The sequence below is a fragment of the Muscardinus avellanarius genome, assembly GCF_963383645.1.
Source record: "Muscardinus avellanarius genome assembly, chromosome: 14".
NCBI lineage: Eukaryota > Metazoa > Chordata > Mammalia > Rodentia > Gliridae > Muscardinus > Muscardinus avellanarius.
In genome coordinates, this window is record NC_137800.1 from 8,197,530 (window position 1) to 8,212,660 (window position 15,131).

General features: G+C 41.2%; 1 protein-coding gene across 3 annotated transcripts in view; it reads right to left on the reverse strand.

The window, feature by feature from the left end:
* Window positions 1-7,838: 7,838 nt before the first annotated feature.
* Window positions 7,839-15,131, reverse strand: part of FZD3 (frizzled class receptor 3) — a gene marked incomplete at both ends in the record, with an annotated part of 46,864 nt that continues 39,571 nt past the window's right edge. For all 3 annotated transcript variants that reach the window (XM_080710446.1, XM_080710445.1, XM_080710444.1), the window contains one exon: window positions 7,839-8,052. In XM_080710446.1, coding sequence (XP_080566572.1) covers window positions 7,839-8,052 — 214 coding nt within the window. The remainder of the gene's footprint in view (window positions 8,053-15,131) is intronic.

Below are 15,131 nucleotides of genomic sequence, written 5' to 3' on the forward strand. Positions count from 1 at the left end.
AGATATATTTTTAATTAGTTAAATGGGCCAGTGTTATCACTGATTTCTACTAATCTTACCTTGAATACGGTTTTTTCTGTGCTGGGATTGAAGCCAGGGCCTTTCACGTTTTAGGCCAGTGCTCTACCACTGAACTACTCTGTGCCCCAAGGCATTCATTCTGTGTGCAGTTCTGGCTGCCTGGCTATCCTCATATCAAGAGAATAAAGACCACAGAATTTTAAGTCATTCTTTTCAGTATAACTTAAGGTACTTATGTTGGTCCTTAAAATATTTTTCCCATGAAAAGAAGGCGATGTCCATTGCTTATAACTTATCTTTCATTTTTATTATCTGTAATGTAACTTATCTCTTTAAAAATTACTTTAAAGCTCGATGTGGTGGTACACCGCTGTAATCCCAGTACTCGGGAGGCTGAGACAGGAGGATTGCACAGGTTCACGGCCAGCCTCAGCTACTTAGCAAGGCCCTCTGCAACTTAGTGAGACCCTGTTTCAAAAGTAAAGGATAAAATGGGGCTGGAGAGGCAGCTCAGAGGTAGATGCCCCTGTGCTGCACCCCCTGTACCACACACACACAAAGAAAATTTGTTATGATGGAGAAGAAAGTTAATAATGTCTGAATCCTATCAAGTTGAGTTTAAATTGCATTAATAGTAAAAGTTGATCTAGTAAATATAAGTTCATGGGACAAATGGCAAGAATAAAAGTGATGGAATTTGAGACACGACTTAATGTAATCCCTTCATTCTCTTCATTTACAGATGAGAAAACAGTCCTGGGCGGGGAAACGCTTTGCCCCACGTTACACGGCTCACTGAAGAGGCGGGACCAGCTTCCCTGTTGCCTGACTCTAGATCCGGGGATGAACTCTACGTAACACAATGCATTTTTATTAGTCATTAGAAAAAGCTTCCCAATTTAGAAAATAGAAACCATTTAAGCTCTAAGTTAGAAAAGGGTCAATAAGCACAATACAAAGAAAACCTGTAAGTTAGTATATGTAAACAAGCTGACTCACAAACAAAACCTACAGACTGCGATAGAGTAATCCACCCTACTGCAGCAGACAGAATAGGCCTGAAAAACACGGACTTTACCAGCTAAAGGTAACCGGCAGAACAAAGGAACGCTGAATTTTTGAAATTTGGCATTATTATGAGGTAAAAAACCCGTGTTTCTCCATCAGGGAAACTGCAGTGGCCAATATAGCGAGTAGGCTGAGCAAAACTATGACGCCACACAAATGCTATGAAAAGGCGCAGCAGACTTCCTGAGACGTGATCACTTAAAAACAAACAAGGAAAAGCCACGCAAATTATCCTTCGACGCATTCAACAGGCTCAGCTTATCTCATAAGAAGCAATGTTCTACTGGCTTGGGGTTTAACTAAAATATGAACGGAACTCTCCTTCCTTTTATCTTTATAGCAACAAAGTCTTACTTTCTAATCAGATCACAGAGTAAAAAACATGCTTTTAACTCCTATTAAATCTCTGCAACTCAGCCAAGTAGCATGTTTACAGGGATGACTGGTCCTGGGTAGACTTCAGCATTTTCTTTCCTAGAAGATCTGGATCCTGAGAGAGCAGTATCATCTTATATCAAATGGATTATTAAAGAAGTGCAGCACTAAAATTAAAATAGAAAAAAAAAAAAAAACCCAAGAGACCAATTACAGCTGGGTAGAAGGTGAAGGATGTTTAGTCTTCCTATACCTTTTCCAGAACTCCTATGATCGGGGCGGGGGAGGGGGAGGAGGGAATTAAACTGAATAGATGGCGACACATTTTTCATATAAAATAGATCAGAATTGCAGCCAGGCGCGTGGCACATGCCTGTAACACAGTACTGGGAGGTTGAGACATTGCTGCCGGCTTGAGAAGAGGCTTAGCAAACAGCGATACGCTCATCAGCTTAGTGAGACCCTGTTTCAAAACAAAAAATAAAAATGGGCTGGGGGTGTGCGTGTGCAGTATGGAGCTAGAAAGCCCCTGGGTTCAATGCCCAGTACCATTAAAAAAAATCAAAATTACATAAGGATAATGTATTACATGTAAGATTTTTTTCTGATTTTAACTGATAAAAAGGCCTAAAAGAAATTTAAAAGAGCCATGAGCTCCCTTGTAAAATCTAAGTTCTAGATAAATCTAAGTCCTATAAAACAAGTCTATCCTTCATTTGTGTGCGTGAAGAATGAAGAATTCTAACTGTATACAAGTTTGAAATTTTCATATACCTATATACAAGTAATTCTCAGAGTGTTAAACTTAAAATGTAAAGTTTTGTCATGATGAAAACTAACAAGTTATAGCAATAATCACTTTTTCAAAACTCATTCTCAATCAGAAAGAATTAGGTACATAAAATCCTCAAAGGGAAAAAAAAAATGTTACAGGGCCTATACTCCTCTTTATATTTTCCTTATAACTCTCGGTCAAGCCGAGATAACATACAGTTCCATATAAGAGGAAAATGTAATAGAGATTTCCAAATTTGTTGGAAGTGACCTAGGAATCCGACCACATAAAGCTGAGTGCACACTAGGGTGTAACAAATGAAAGGGAATTATAACCACGGCTACCCCTGAAAGGGGGCCGCCTTTAGAAGGTGAACTGGATTTAAGGGTTACACCAAGTGAATATGGTTTAATGTCTATTTCGTTACTGCTAAAAATATGTGCTACCAAAGACCACATCTGTTTTCTACACTCTCCAAATTCTAACAAAAATAGCAGTATAGCAGTTTATAGGTTACAGACCACTGATACGTGGTCTCCTTTTATCCTCACGACCTCCAGTGAGGTGGGCCGGGACCAAAAATTACCTTACTCTTAATTTTATGTAGAATAACTTGAGACTAAGAGAAATTAAAGGACCAGTTCAGGTGACATAATAATTATGGGTTTGTGAATTCCAAGACATGTGAAATTTTTATTATACTAGATTATGTAAGTCTTCCAAATATGCTAATGTAATGTACCTTTGGTACGTCAAAATAAAATTATCATACTGAAATTCTGGTATATTAATATCTTCTAAGCTCCAACCAGTGCTCTACTATATTTTGATCAAAAAACTTGTTTTTCTCTTTGATACTGGGGATTGAACCCAGGGGCATTTTACCTCCAAGCTGTAGCCTCAGCCCTTTCTATTATTTTTGTTTACTTATTTTTTGGTGCTGGGGATTGAACCAGGGACATTCTACCTCTGAGAACCCAGCTGGATTTTATTCTTTATTTTGAAACAGGGTCTCACTAAGTTGTGGAGGGGGCCTAAGTAGCTGAGGCTGGCTGTGAACCGGTATCCTCCTGTCTGAGCCTCCCCAGTACTAGGATTACAAGCGTGCCCACCACACCTGGCGCTATTATTTTAAAATTTTGATCGGGTCTCACTAAGTTGCTGAGGCTGGCCTTTAACCTGCAACCCTTTTCTCAGTCTCCTGACTGGTAACACTGGTGTTATAGGCACGTATCACCATAGCCGGTTTATCAAAAACGTTTTTAATTGTAATCCCAGCATTTGGGAGGCTGAGACTGGAGGATCACGGTTCGCGGACAGCCTCAGCTACTTAGTGAGGCCCTCTGCAACTCAGTGAGAACTGGTTTCAAAATAAAGAATAAAAAATTGGGCAGGGGGTGTAGCTCGGAGGTCGAATGCCTCTGGGTTCCATCCCCAGACCCGCAAAAAAACCCCCAAAAAACGTTTTTAAGTACGTCCTTTTATTTCATGGTGATATAGCCTAAACTAAGACGGGTACAAATTCAGTTATTTCTATTATCACAAAAGATTAATGAGGTAGGTTAAAATATAGCAAATTTATTTAATTTGAAAAAACTTAGAATTTTTATAAACCTGCTCCTAAGAAGCGCCAGGGAAAAAAGGTTTGCTTGAATACTCCTTAATTCAACTGGTAGTGATTTAACTTAGCCTGAGACTAAAAGAATCTTAATTACTTATTTCTAAGAATCACTATTTTCTTTCAAAAATTCACTGAAAGGGCTGGCATGTTTGCACATATTTTTCTTAAATTCAATAGAAACATGAACTGCTACCCTAGGAGAAATAAACTTCATTTGGTGCAATTTATTTTTATTTCTTATTTAACTTAGTTTGAATTTGGATATTTCAAGTTTCTTTGGCACGAGACCCATTTGTAGGGTAAAAGTAAGTTGTGTAACATGAGCTGTCCATTAATTTAAATATTTATTGAAAAATTTACTATGTGCCTAGCTCTGTGAAAGCTGTTGAGTAATCAATTGTTCTTTAAAACAATTGTTTTGCGTTTAATACTGTCTTGGGTCTTTTACCTAATTACTGAATAAAATAATATTGCTGAAATTTAAGGACTTTTCAAAAACCTTTTGGCAAGATATTCATATTTTAGACAGAATTCTTTTTCCTCAGTTGTCAACTGAACAAATGAAACAGCAAATATTAGCATATGCCAATCACAACACAAACTAAAGTCAAACGTATGGTAAGAAAACTGTCTGTTCTTGTTGAAGTCTGGTTTCAGCCAGCTGAGACTTGAAACTGCTGGTCTGTCATTCTTCAATGGTCTCTTCAGAAGGAAAACAATCTTAATTTGAAGAGCTAGTCTGACAAATGACTTGGCCCAAACCAAAAACCACTAGTAAAAGCAATGGATTGACAAAGTCATGTACATTTTGTGGAGCAAAATTAAGATATTTACTGGAAGTGACTGGAAGGCAAACACAGCATCCGCATACATACACTGATTAGCTTAGGAGAAGATGCAGATAAATACTTAAAAATCTGGAGCACGGAGTTCAGCTTTCCATCGCAATGTGCTCTTAACCGTCTCTCCTTGGCCCGCTTGCAAAGGAAAGCCACGCAGGATGTTGGCAGCCGATGGCGTAACGCAAATGGTGACAGACGGAAACATCTTTAGCTCAAACTGGTACTTTCTATTTTAATATCTTGATATTGTTTGTGGGTGTTTGTTTTGGTCCTCTCATGCTGTTCTCAGACAAAAGTTTTATGAATTATTGATTTATTTATAGATTAGTGATAAGTTGGGTTTTAGAGGAAGGGTTTACTAATTGTCAGGTTTTTTCTTTCTTTCTTTTCTTTTTTTTTTGTGGTACTAGGGGTGGAACCCAGGGGCTTTCTATCTCCTGGCTACATTCCTAGACCTATTTTATACTTTATTTGGAAACAAGGTCTCATGAAGTTGCTGAGAGCCTCACTAAGCTGCTGAGGCTGGCTTCGAACCTGTGGTCCTCCTGCCTCAGCCTCCCAGGCGCTGGGATCACACACGTGTGCCACCACGCCCGGCTGTTTGTCAGTTATACGGGAATTCGAACCTTGCCTGTTTGAGCACAAACTCTAGTTACAAGAAGAAAGACAAAGAGAAAAAAAGAAAAAATATTTTAAGCTGAATGTTTAAATTTATCTTATGGGGAATTAGTAATTCATATTGAGATATACATACTTTTAAAGAAACATGATACACAAATAAGTTATAACTATCAGGAAACAGACTTTTATACCCTCTGAAAGCTTCTTTTGAAAACTCAATTTTTTTTTTTTGGTGCTGGGGATACAAACCAGAGGCATTCTCTCTCTGGGCTATATCCCCAGTCCTATCTTATTTTTTATTTTAAAACAGGGTCACACGAAGTTGCGGAGGGCTTCGCTAAGTAGCTGAGGCTGGATGTGAACCTGCAATCCTCCTGTCTCAGCTTCCCCAAGTACTGGGAATACAAGTGTGCACCACCATGCCTGGCTGTGAAAACTTAAATTCTTGGTACCTTTTGATTTAAAGGATGAGAGAGAAATGTACACATAAACTGAACACGTTGAGAAATACACTACAGTAGTCTTCAAAGCCATCCTAAGCTCTCAATAATCCTAATCCCTTCTATTTCATTTCGCTACACTTTTCAGAGAACTTGCTGTGGTTTTTCACTGATCCTAATCTAACGACTCTGAGGTAGGTAGAGCAGGCACTCAGCCCGGGCCGGGAGCGCAGCTCCCTGGCAGAGCACTCGCCTCGCATGTGTTATGCCCTGGGTTCGATTCCCAGCCCTGCAAAAACAGAGTAGATATTTATCTTTAATTTTCCTTTTCAAACAAGGGGACCAAGGCTCAGAGAGGTTAAATTGTTAGGGTAAAAAACTAGCAATATGGCAGAGGCAGGCCTCTCTAGAGTCTGGCGTATTTTTCTAAGTGTGATTCCTGGATTACTTGAATAAGAATCATCTGTGGTAGTTTTATAAATACAGATTTTAAAGTCCTCCCATCTTTGACTTATGAAATAAGAATTCCTAGGAGTGGAACCGAGAATTCTGCATTTTATAATGGACAATAATGTGAAAAGCAGTTAGGTACTAAAATAAACAGCATGCCACTGAATGCAGCTAGACCCTCACGGGATGCAATGTGATGGCATCAGATCATTGGGGCAGTGAGTTTAAAGGGTGGCTTTTAAGCCTGGCCAAACTTAGAACCACCTAGAAAGCTTTATTTATTTTTTTTAAACAAAAGCAATTCTCATCTGAATGACAGAGTGATGCTGGGTATCAGACATTTCCCAAGTGACTCTTACCTGCAATCAGGGCTGACGAGCACTTGTGTTTTCTACACGATACGTACAGCATTTTCTAGAACTTTTCTTTCCCTTCTGACCAATTTCATGACTAATAAAACTCACAGTTTATATTGTAAATTAAACACTCCAAGATAAAATATCAAGCATTTTTGACTTGACATTTTTAAGATTAAAAAATACAGCAAGACTAGTCATGCTCCATTTAGCTACAATGATTTTCAAATACCCAAATTAATCACCACTTTGGACTTAGATTATATATATTTCAGCTGATCCAGAAACAGCATACAAACGCGGGGCAAAACCTGCAGCCGACCGGCCACCGACCGAGGCAAGTGCAGACCAGCTCCGGGGTCCGGAGGCCAAGGTGTGGTGGCTGCGCAAGTCACAGCGCACAGCAGAAAATACGAGTACAGAGAAGTATTCCGCCATTTTACCACAAGAACCTTATGATGTGCGATGCTCATTACATGCCTCCACAGAGCAGATCGGAACATGAAGTTCTCTATGAACCAATGCTATTTACTACATGGGAAAGGTGGCTGGGAACTAAAGCGTCTCCGTCATGCATATGGATACGGTAAAAAGAGCCAGTAAAAGCAATATTTACAAAAGTAATAAAGCAACACAATTACAGGGGATAAATGCCCATTTGTTATTCCATTGCTAATCCAAGTCCTGAATTATCTCTAGATGAAGATTTGAGTAGAATTTTGAGAGACTCTCCCACAGACTAATCTGATTCTTCTGTTGTATTATATTAGCTAAAATACCCTTGCTGACGTATCAAATTCTCTTACAGTTTAAAAACAGTCTTTATTTCACTTAGTGGAAAGAAAACTACAAAGTCCTACTACTATTCATCTGAGAAATAAACCTTGCATAGAAAATGTCTTCAATTCTGAAACTTTGTTTTATTAACAGAGCTACCAGAATGTTATCTCACAACTAGTCCATATTATGTGAACTTTACTACAAAGCAGTCACCACACATTTGGGGTTCTTCTAAATATAAAATAAGTGGGTTTATAAAAATGCTTACTAGACAAATAATTATCTCTTTAGACTAGAAAGAATTATTTTTGTAATGATATAACTCTTAGTAGTTTGGGTGCCTCGATGTTCCCAGTTTGATGTGGTATAAAAAGCAAAGGTTTCCCTTCCCAAAGGACACGACGTGCCCTGGCGGGGCGGGACAGTGAGTGACAGCGCTCCGCCAGGCAGAGGCAGAGAGACACCTGCTTTGCAGGGCGCGGCCCCCGCCTAGGCGCTGGTGCCGTCCTCCTCGATGACGCGGTTCATGCTGGTGCCGTGTGTGATGTGCGTCAGGGGGTTGCCGCTGAGGTCGCGGGCGCTGCCGTGCCGGGACTGCTCGTTGAGCCGGTGCGAGCTGCTGTGCCGGGAGTGGTCCGTGAGCCGCGACATGCTGCCGTGAGGTAGTCTCTCCTCCACTCCTCGGTAACTGCACGGCGTGTACCTGGCGCGGGACAGGAAAGCACAGTAGGAAAAGGCCTCCGCACAGCCAGAGGTTGGGAAAACCACGAGAAGGCAGGAACCCGCTCTGATTATTTAGCTCAGCACTACAGAATCATCTGACACGGCCAGCACGGAAGGGAGACCTTTCCATCCAGGTGCAGAATGAAGGGCCTAGTCCCCACATAAACACAAGCTGAGGCCAAGGAAGGCCTGCGAATGTGGAGCTGCATCTGGGTGCTTTTCTCATTTCAGGTCAGCTTTGGGCAACCCAGTGGGTTTGATTATATATATATATATATATATATATATATATTTAGTACTGGGTATGGAACCCAGGCACATTCTACCTCTGAGCTACATGCCCTGCCCTTTTTTAAAAATTATTATTTATTTTGAAATAGGGTCTCACTGAGTAGCAAAGGGCCTAAGTAGCTGAGGCTGGCCGTGAACAACGATCCTCCGGTCTCAGCCTCCCAAAGGCTGGGATTACAAGTGTGCGCCACCACGCCCGGCTCTCCAGTGGGTTTGAGGAGAACAGCATTAATAGAAAAAATGTGGCTCTGATTATAAACTCAAATTTTACTAAAAGACTAGTAGAACTGGACGAGGAAACATAAGAAATCAGAGTAGTGTAGCCTACTCTGATGAGTGTAACCTAAAAGTAAAAGCCAAGTGATTGAATGGGCGAGCAGTGATGACAGTCTGTGCCGACAGCTTCTTCCAGATAGACAAGAGCGGACTAACCACCTGCCAGTGATCTGTTTTACTTTCATTAGGCTTGCGGAGGTGAGGCTCCTCTGACAGACACTGCACCTGGGTCATGTGACACTAACACTCCGTCACCTCTGCTGGCACAGGGCGGTTGCTCTGTACCCCGGGTGCAGGCGTGGGGAGCACGGCCCCTCCGCCGCGGTGCTTTTCTTGAAAGGCAGCAGCGGGGCTGCTCAGCTCTCTCTTCTGCAAGTCTGACTCACTGAGCCCCTTCAGAGGCAAGACTACTAAAATATTCTCAGCCATGAAGAAAGAGAAATTATTAGCTCTAGGCCAGTCAAGGTCATGAAAATCAATTACGTTTTCTTAGGTCTTCGCTTATAGAGTTCGTATGCTATTTATCAATCTTTCTGGCTTAATAGCTTTTTCAGGGCAAGAGCTATATTCTATTTCTTTTAATCCCTAGTGCCTCAAGAAAGATTTTTTCAAAAACAGCTTTTGTTCATACACTTACACATATTTTTGCAAAACATTTATTTTAGGAGAATAAAACTGAAAACAGTATAATTTATAACGTGTGTGTGTGTGTGTGTGTGTGTGTGTGTGTGTGAATATGTATTGCAGTGCTGGGGATCAAATCCAGGACCTCGGCAATGCCGGGCAAGCTATTTTCCACTGAGCTACATGCTCAGACTGTTTTTTTTTTAAACAGACATCAAAAATAATAAGTAATTGCCTCTTTTTTTTTCTTTTTCTTTTTTTCTGCGAGTCTGGGGATGGGCATTCTACCTTCAAGCTACACCCTCAGCCCTATTTTTTATTCTTTATTTTGAAACAGGGTCTCACTGAGTTGCAAAGAGCCTCACTAAGTAGCTGAGGCTGTCTGCGAACCGCGATCCTCCTGTCTCAGCCTCCTGAATGCCGGGATTACAAGCGTGTGCACCATGCCCGGCTAGTATTTACCTATCATTTTTTCATCATAATTATAACACATTTCATGACTCAGTGTGAAGCATTAGTAAAATTTAAAGATCTGAACAAATTCATATTCTACTAAGGTAGTTCTCAGGGTTTATTTTATTTATTTTCCTTCCCCCTCTCCCTCTGGCAGCTCCGTGTCTTCCTATCCTCACGTTTTTTGTTTGTTTGTTTTTGGTAATGGAAATGGAACCCAGGGGCATTCTACTTCCAAGCTACACTCTCAGCCCTATTTTATTTTATTTTTTATTTTAAAACAGGGTCACTGCCGGGCACGGTGGCGCATGCTTGTAATCCCCACGCTTGGGAGGCGGAGACAGGAGGATCGCGCAGGTTCGAAGCCAGCTGCTCTGGCTTAAGAGACCCTGTTTCCAAATAAAACCTATAAAATAGGTCTGGGAATGTAGCCCGGAGGTAGACAGGCTTCCAGGAACTCCAGTACCACAAAAAAAAGAACAAACAAAAAAACAGGGTCACACCAAGTTGTGAAGGGCCTCACTGAGTTGCTGAGGCTGGCTGTGGACCTGCGATCCTCCTGTCTCAGCCTCCCAAGTACTGGAATTACAACTGTGTGCCACCATGCCTAGCCGTCAGTCCTCAGGTGTTAAAGGAGTACTTGTCAAAGAAAACGTCCATTATATTACAGAGTTTTAAAATTGAGACACTAATTAAAAATTGAGAAATTATTGAAAATAATTTTTTAAAAGCATATCTCAGCTGGGTGTGGTGGTACACACTTGTAATCCCAGCTTTTGGGAGACTGAGACAGGAGGATCGCGGTTCAAGGACAGCTTCACCTACTTAGTAATGCCCTCTGCAACTCAGTGAGACCCTGTTTCAAAATAAAGAATAAAAAATAGGACCAGGGTGTGGCTTGGAGGTTGACTACCCCTGGGTTCCACCCCTAGTACAGCAAAATAAATAAATAAATAAATAAATAAATAAATAAAATAAAAAAGCATATCTCTGTTCCTCATTTAAGTAAAACAATTTAAAACAAAAAGATGCATATTCAAAAATTTTTATGCTAATGGATACAAGTATTTAATTTTTTTTTCTTGTTGTTGGTACTAGGGATGGAACCCTTCTACCTCCGGGCTACACTCCCAGACCTATTTTATATTTTTTATTTGGAAACAGGGTCTCTTAAGCCAGCGAGGCTGGCTTTGAACCTGTGCAATCCTCCTGTCTCCGCCTCCCAAGCGCGGGGATTACAAGCGTGCGCCACCATACCCGGGGTATTTAATTCTTACTGTTAAAAGTTATTTCACATTTAGGAACTAAACAGGTTTATTATTATTATTATTATTATTATTATTACTACTACTACTACTACTACTACTACTATTATGTGTGTGTGTGTGTGTGTGTGTGTGTGTGTGTGTGTGTGTGTGTGTGTGTTACAGGGCTTGAATCCAGAGGCATTCTACCTGCAAGCTATACCCCAGCCTTATTTTATTTTATTTTTTGTTTTGAAAAACAATGTCTGCTTAAGTTCTTAAGATCTTGCTAAGTTGCTGAGGCTGGTCTTGAATCTATGATATTCCTTGTCTTAGCCTTCCATGTACTGGGATTACAGGCATGCACCACTATGCCCAGCTACAGACTTAAATTTGTTCTACATGTTTTGGTAAAATAATTAGAATGCTAGCAGGGCATGGTGGTGCATGCTGAGAGTCTAAGTATTTGAGGCTGGCTTCAAACCTATGTGATCCTTCTGTCCCAGCCTCCCAAATATGGGATTACGAGTGTGTACCACTATGCCCAGCTATGGTTTCCTAGTTGATCTGGAGATATTTTACCTCTCTACGGCTTTATAAGTATTCATTTCAAATAAATATGGCTAATGACAACTCAAACTGCACAGTGTTAAAAAAAAATAAGAGCAAACACGAATTGGATATTTTCTAAAATAAAACCTTTATCTTTGGGCCGGGCGTGGTGGTGCACGCTTGTAATCCCAGCATCTGGGAGGCTGAGACAGGAGGATTGTCATTCGAGGACAGCCTCAGTAACTCAGTGAGACCCTGTTTCCAAATAAAGAATAAAAAAGAGGGCTGGGGGTGTAGCTTGGAGGTAGAATACCCCTGGGTTTAATCCCCAGTACCACACACACACACACATACACACACACACACACCCTTTGAGGTACAAAAACTCAAAGAATACATTTTTCATAAAAAATTACTACAGTATGTAATTCTCATTACGAACACCCTAATAAGGAACCAACTTTAAAGTGCAGTGAATACTCTCAATTATATATGAAGGACTTGTTAAATGTATTTATCTTTGAAAGGCGTTTAAATCAATATGACTATTTGTTCTAATATACAATCTGAAAATACAATAATTTCAGTATCCGTTTAGGCAAAATCACTGGGATGGTTGTTTGCTGCTGCTGTTAAAGAGAAATGGTGATTCCAGAGTTCAAATGAAGAAACTTGAAGATGAGCTAGTCTTTTGCTCTCCGCAATGTCTGCCACCATTGACTGGGTAACTGAATTGACTTTCGCTTCCCTGGTATCTCCTTTCCGTTGTCAGAGCATCTGCTCCCAGCTGAATCACTTTCCAAGCTCCACCTACCTGCTCACCACTTTCCTCTCTACCCACCTCTCATCTAACTACCAATTACATATTCTTTGAAGCTGGCATATGGGTAGCTGTGCTCAGCACGGAGGTCAATAATTACCCACCAAGGAGCCTGCAGTGAGCGCTGGGCGTCTGTGGCCCCTCAGCCAAGATACCATGAGAGGGCGAGAGGGTGGCCAAACACAGTAACATGCAAAGTCGAAAGCAGAAGGAAGCGTCTGTAAGAAGGCTTTGGGACTTACGAAAATCCTCATTCGACTTTTAGGTTCTACACAGTCATGGGATCGCTCACACCTGCCCTATATAATACCTTCAAAGGCCGTCACTGTAGCTCTGGGCCTATCCCTACATTTTTCTTTTTTATTTTTATGTGGATCATATTAAAAATGGCATACATTCAGACAGTGATATTCCTACATTTTTTTTGAAGTCATTATTTACTTGATGGATTTGCTCATCTACTTTATTTTCTCTCTCTCTCTTTTTTTTTTTTTTTTTTTTGTGGTACTGGGAATTGACCCAGGGGCATTCTGCCTCTGAACTACACTCTTATTTTAGCTTTTATATTAAAACAGGGCGTGTGTCAGTTGTGAGGGCCTCGCTGTGTTGCGGAGGCTGACTCCAGGCCTGTGGTCCTCCGGTCTCAGCCATGTACCACAGCGGGACATCTTGGTACATACACTCAGGGCTCTGCTACATGCCAAAGAGGAACGCAGAGATTATGTCACCTCATCTCTTTCTCTAGAAGCTGCACTTAGCTCGAGGAAAGAAACTGTACTGAAAATAGTTCATAGCCTAAAAATGATAAAAATAAAAAGGACTAAATCAACTGCCATGGAAATTGGAATTACATAGGTCTTAAAGGATGGTTATGATTTTGACCAAGCAGAGAAAGGCCATTAGTAGAAGTCATAATTTATTCTCTGGTTTTCATGATACTTTCAGCTTCCCTCATACGACTTACGAACATTTTCTGAATCACAGGCCCACTGTGCTTCTCCCCTTATTATTTTTACTCTTAGTCTTACTAAGGTTTTATTTTATTTTGCAGTACTGGGGATGCAACCCAGGGGCATTCTACTTCTGAGCTACGCCCCCAGCCCTATTTTTTATTCCTTATTTTGAAACAGGGTGTCACTAAGTTGCGGAGGGCCTAACTAAGTAGCCGAGGCTGGCTGTGAACCTGTGATTGATCCTCCTGTCTCAGCCTCCCAAGTGCTGGGATTACAAGCGTACGCCACCATGCCCGACCACTAAGATTTTATTTTTTTCAACTGCAATTCAAAGGATTTTATTTCATATTTTAATTACCAACTACCTCATGCTGGTGATTATAAACTTTCTTACTGAGGTTGCAGTTCCACTCAGATTATAGTGATTGAAACCCATCTTTAACTGCCTTCAGAAGTTCTGTACTCAATATGAATTTACCTTTTATCGTTCGTTCAAGTTAGCTCCTCTAATATGTTTTCAAAGACTAATCCAAATATTTCTTTTTTTCTGAGGTTTATAACATCTACTATCTCTAACACTTTATATCCTGGCCTGACCTTCTGTGTAACTGGCTTATCTGTACATGTCCTGTCCTTTCCATACGCTTATGTGCTCCTAGAATGCAAAAATCACACCCTCCCTTTCTTCTGTATACCTTTACACAGACTGCCACATGCACAAGAGCTGTGCTATAAATAACTGATCATTCATCACTGAAAAGGATGAGGCCAATAATGTCAAACATCAATTAATGAGGTTTCAGGCAGGAAGATGACTGGTAAAATATATTCTAAAAGACTGTAGAATTCCTTATCAGTATCTTAAGTTAGGACCCCTGGGTTACTGTAGAAACTCCCTAACTGATTTTACGTACAGTCGTCTTCTTTCTTACACTGTTGCCAAGGGATTTTCTTTTCCTTTTTTTTTTTTTTGGTGCGGTACTAGGGCTGGAACCCAGGGGCATTCTACCTACCAGCCCTATTTTTTTTTTTTTTTTTTTTTTTTGGTGGTACTGGGGTTCCTGGAAGCCTTTCTACCTCCAGGCTACACTCCCAGACCTATTTTTACATTTTTATTTGGAAACAGGGTCTCCTAAGCCAGCGCCCGCGGCTGACTTTGAACCTGTGCGATCCTCCTGTCTCAGCCTCCCAAGCGCGGGGATTACAAGCGTGCGCCACCACGCCCGGCAACCAGCCCTATTTTTTATTCTTTATTTTGAAACCGGGTCTCACTGAGTTGCAGAGGACTCACTAAGTAGCTGAGGTTGTCTGCGAACTGTGATCCTCTGGTCTCAGCCTCCCGAGTGCTGGGATGACAAGCGTGTGCCACCACGGCTGGCTTGCCAAGGGATTTTCTAAAATTCAAGTTGATTTTATTACCCGATGCTCAAGGTCCCAGAATAGTTTCTCACTACCATCAGGAACAAAGTCTAAACTCCTAAGTGTGGTTTCATCTCCTAAAACGGCCCCGCACACTGCGCTCTGGCCGAGCCTCCCACGCTCTGGTGCCCGGGCGCCGCTGTCCTCGCCTGTGTGCTCTTCCCTTGCCCCTGCTCCCTCACCTGCTCTGAACCCAGTCAAAGTGCCACCTCCTGGAGAGCTGCCTCTGACTTCATAAGGCGAGTGTTCTGTTCCCTCTGGATCCCGAAGCACCTGTACATGTTTTTATTACACCTATTACGCTGTACGGTAATTATTTAGTTGCTACCTTCCATCTCTGCATCCTCAGCACTTAGAACGCTTCTCACATAGGAGTGCTTAGTGGAAGGAGAGAAGCCAGAAAGCAGAAAGGATCTTTGAATGTGGT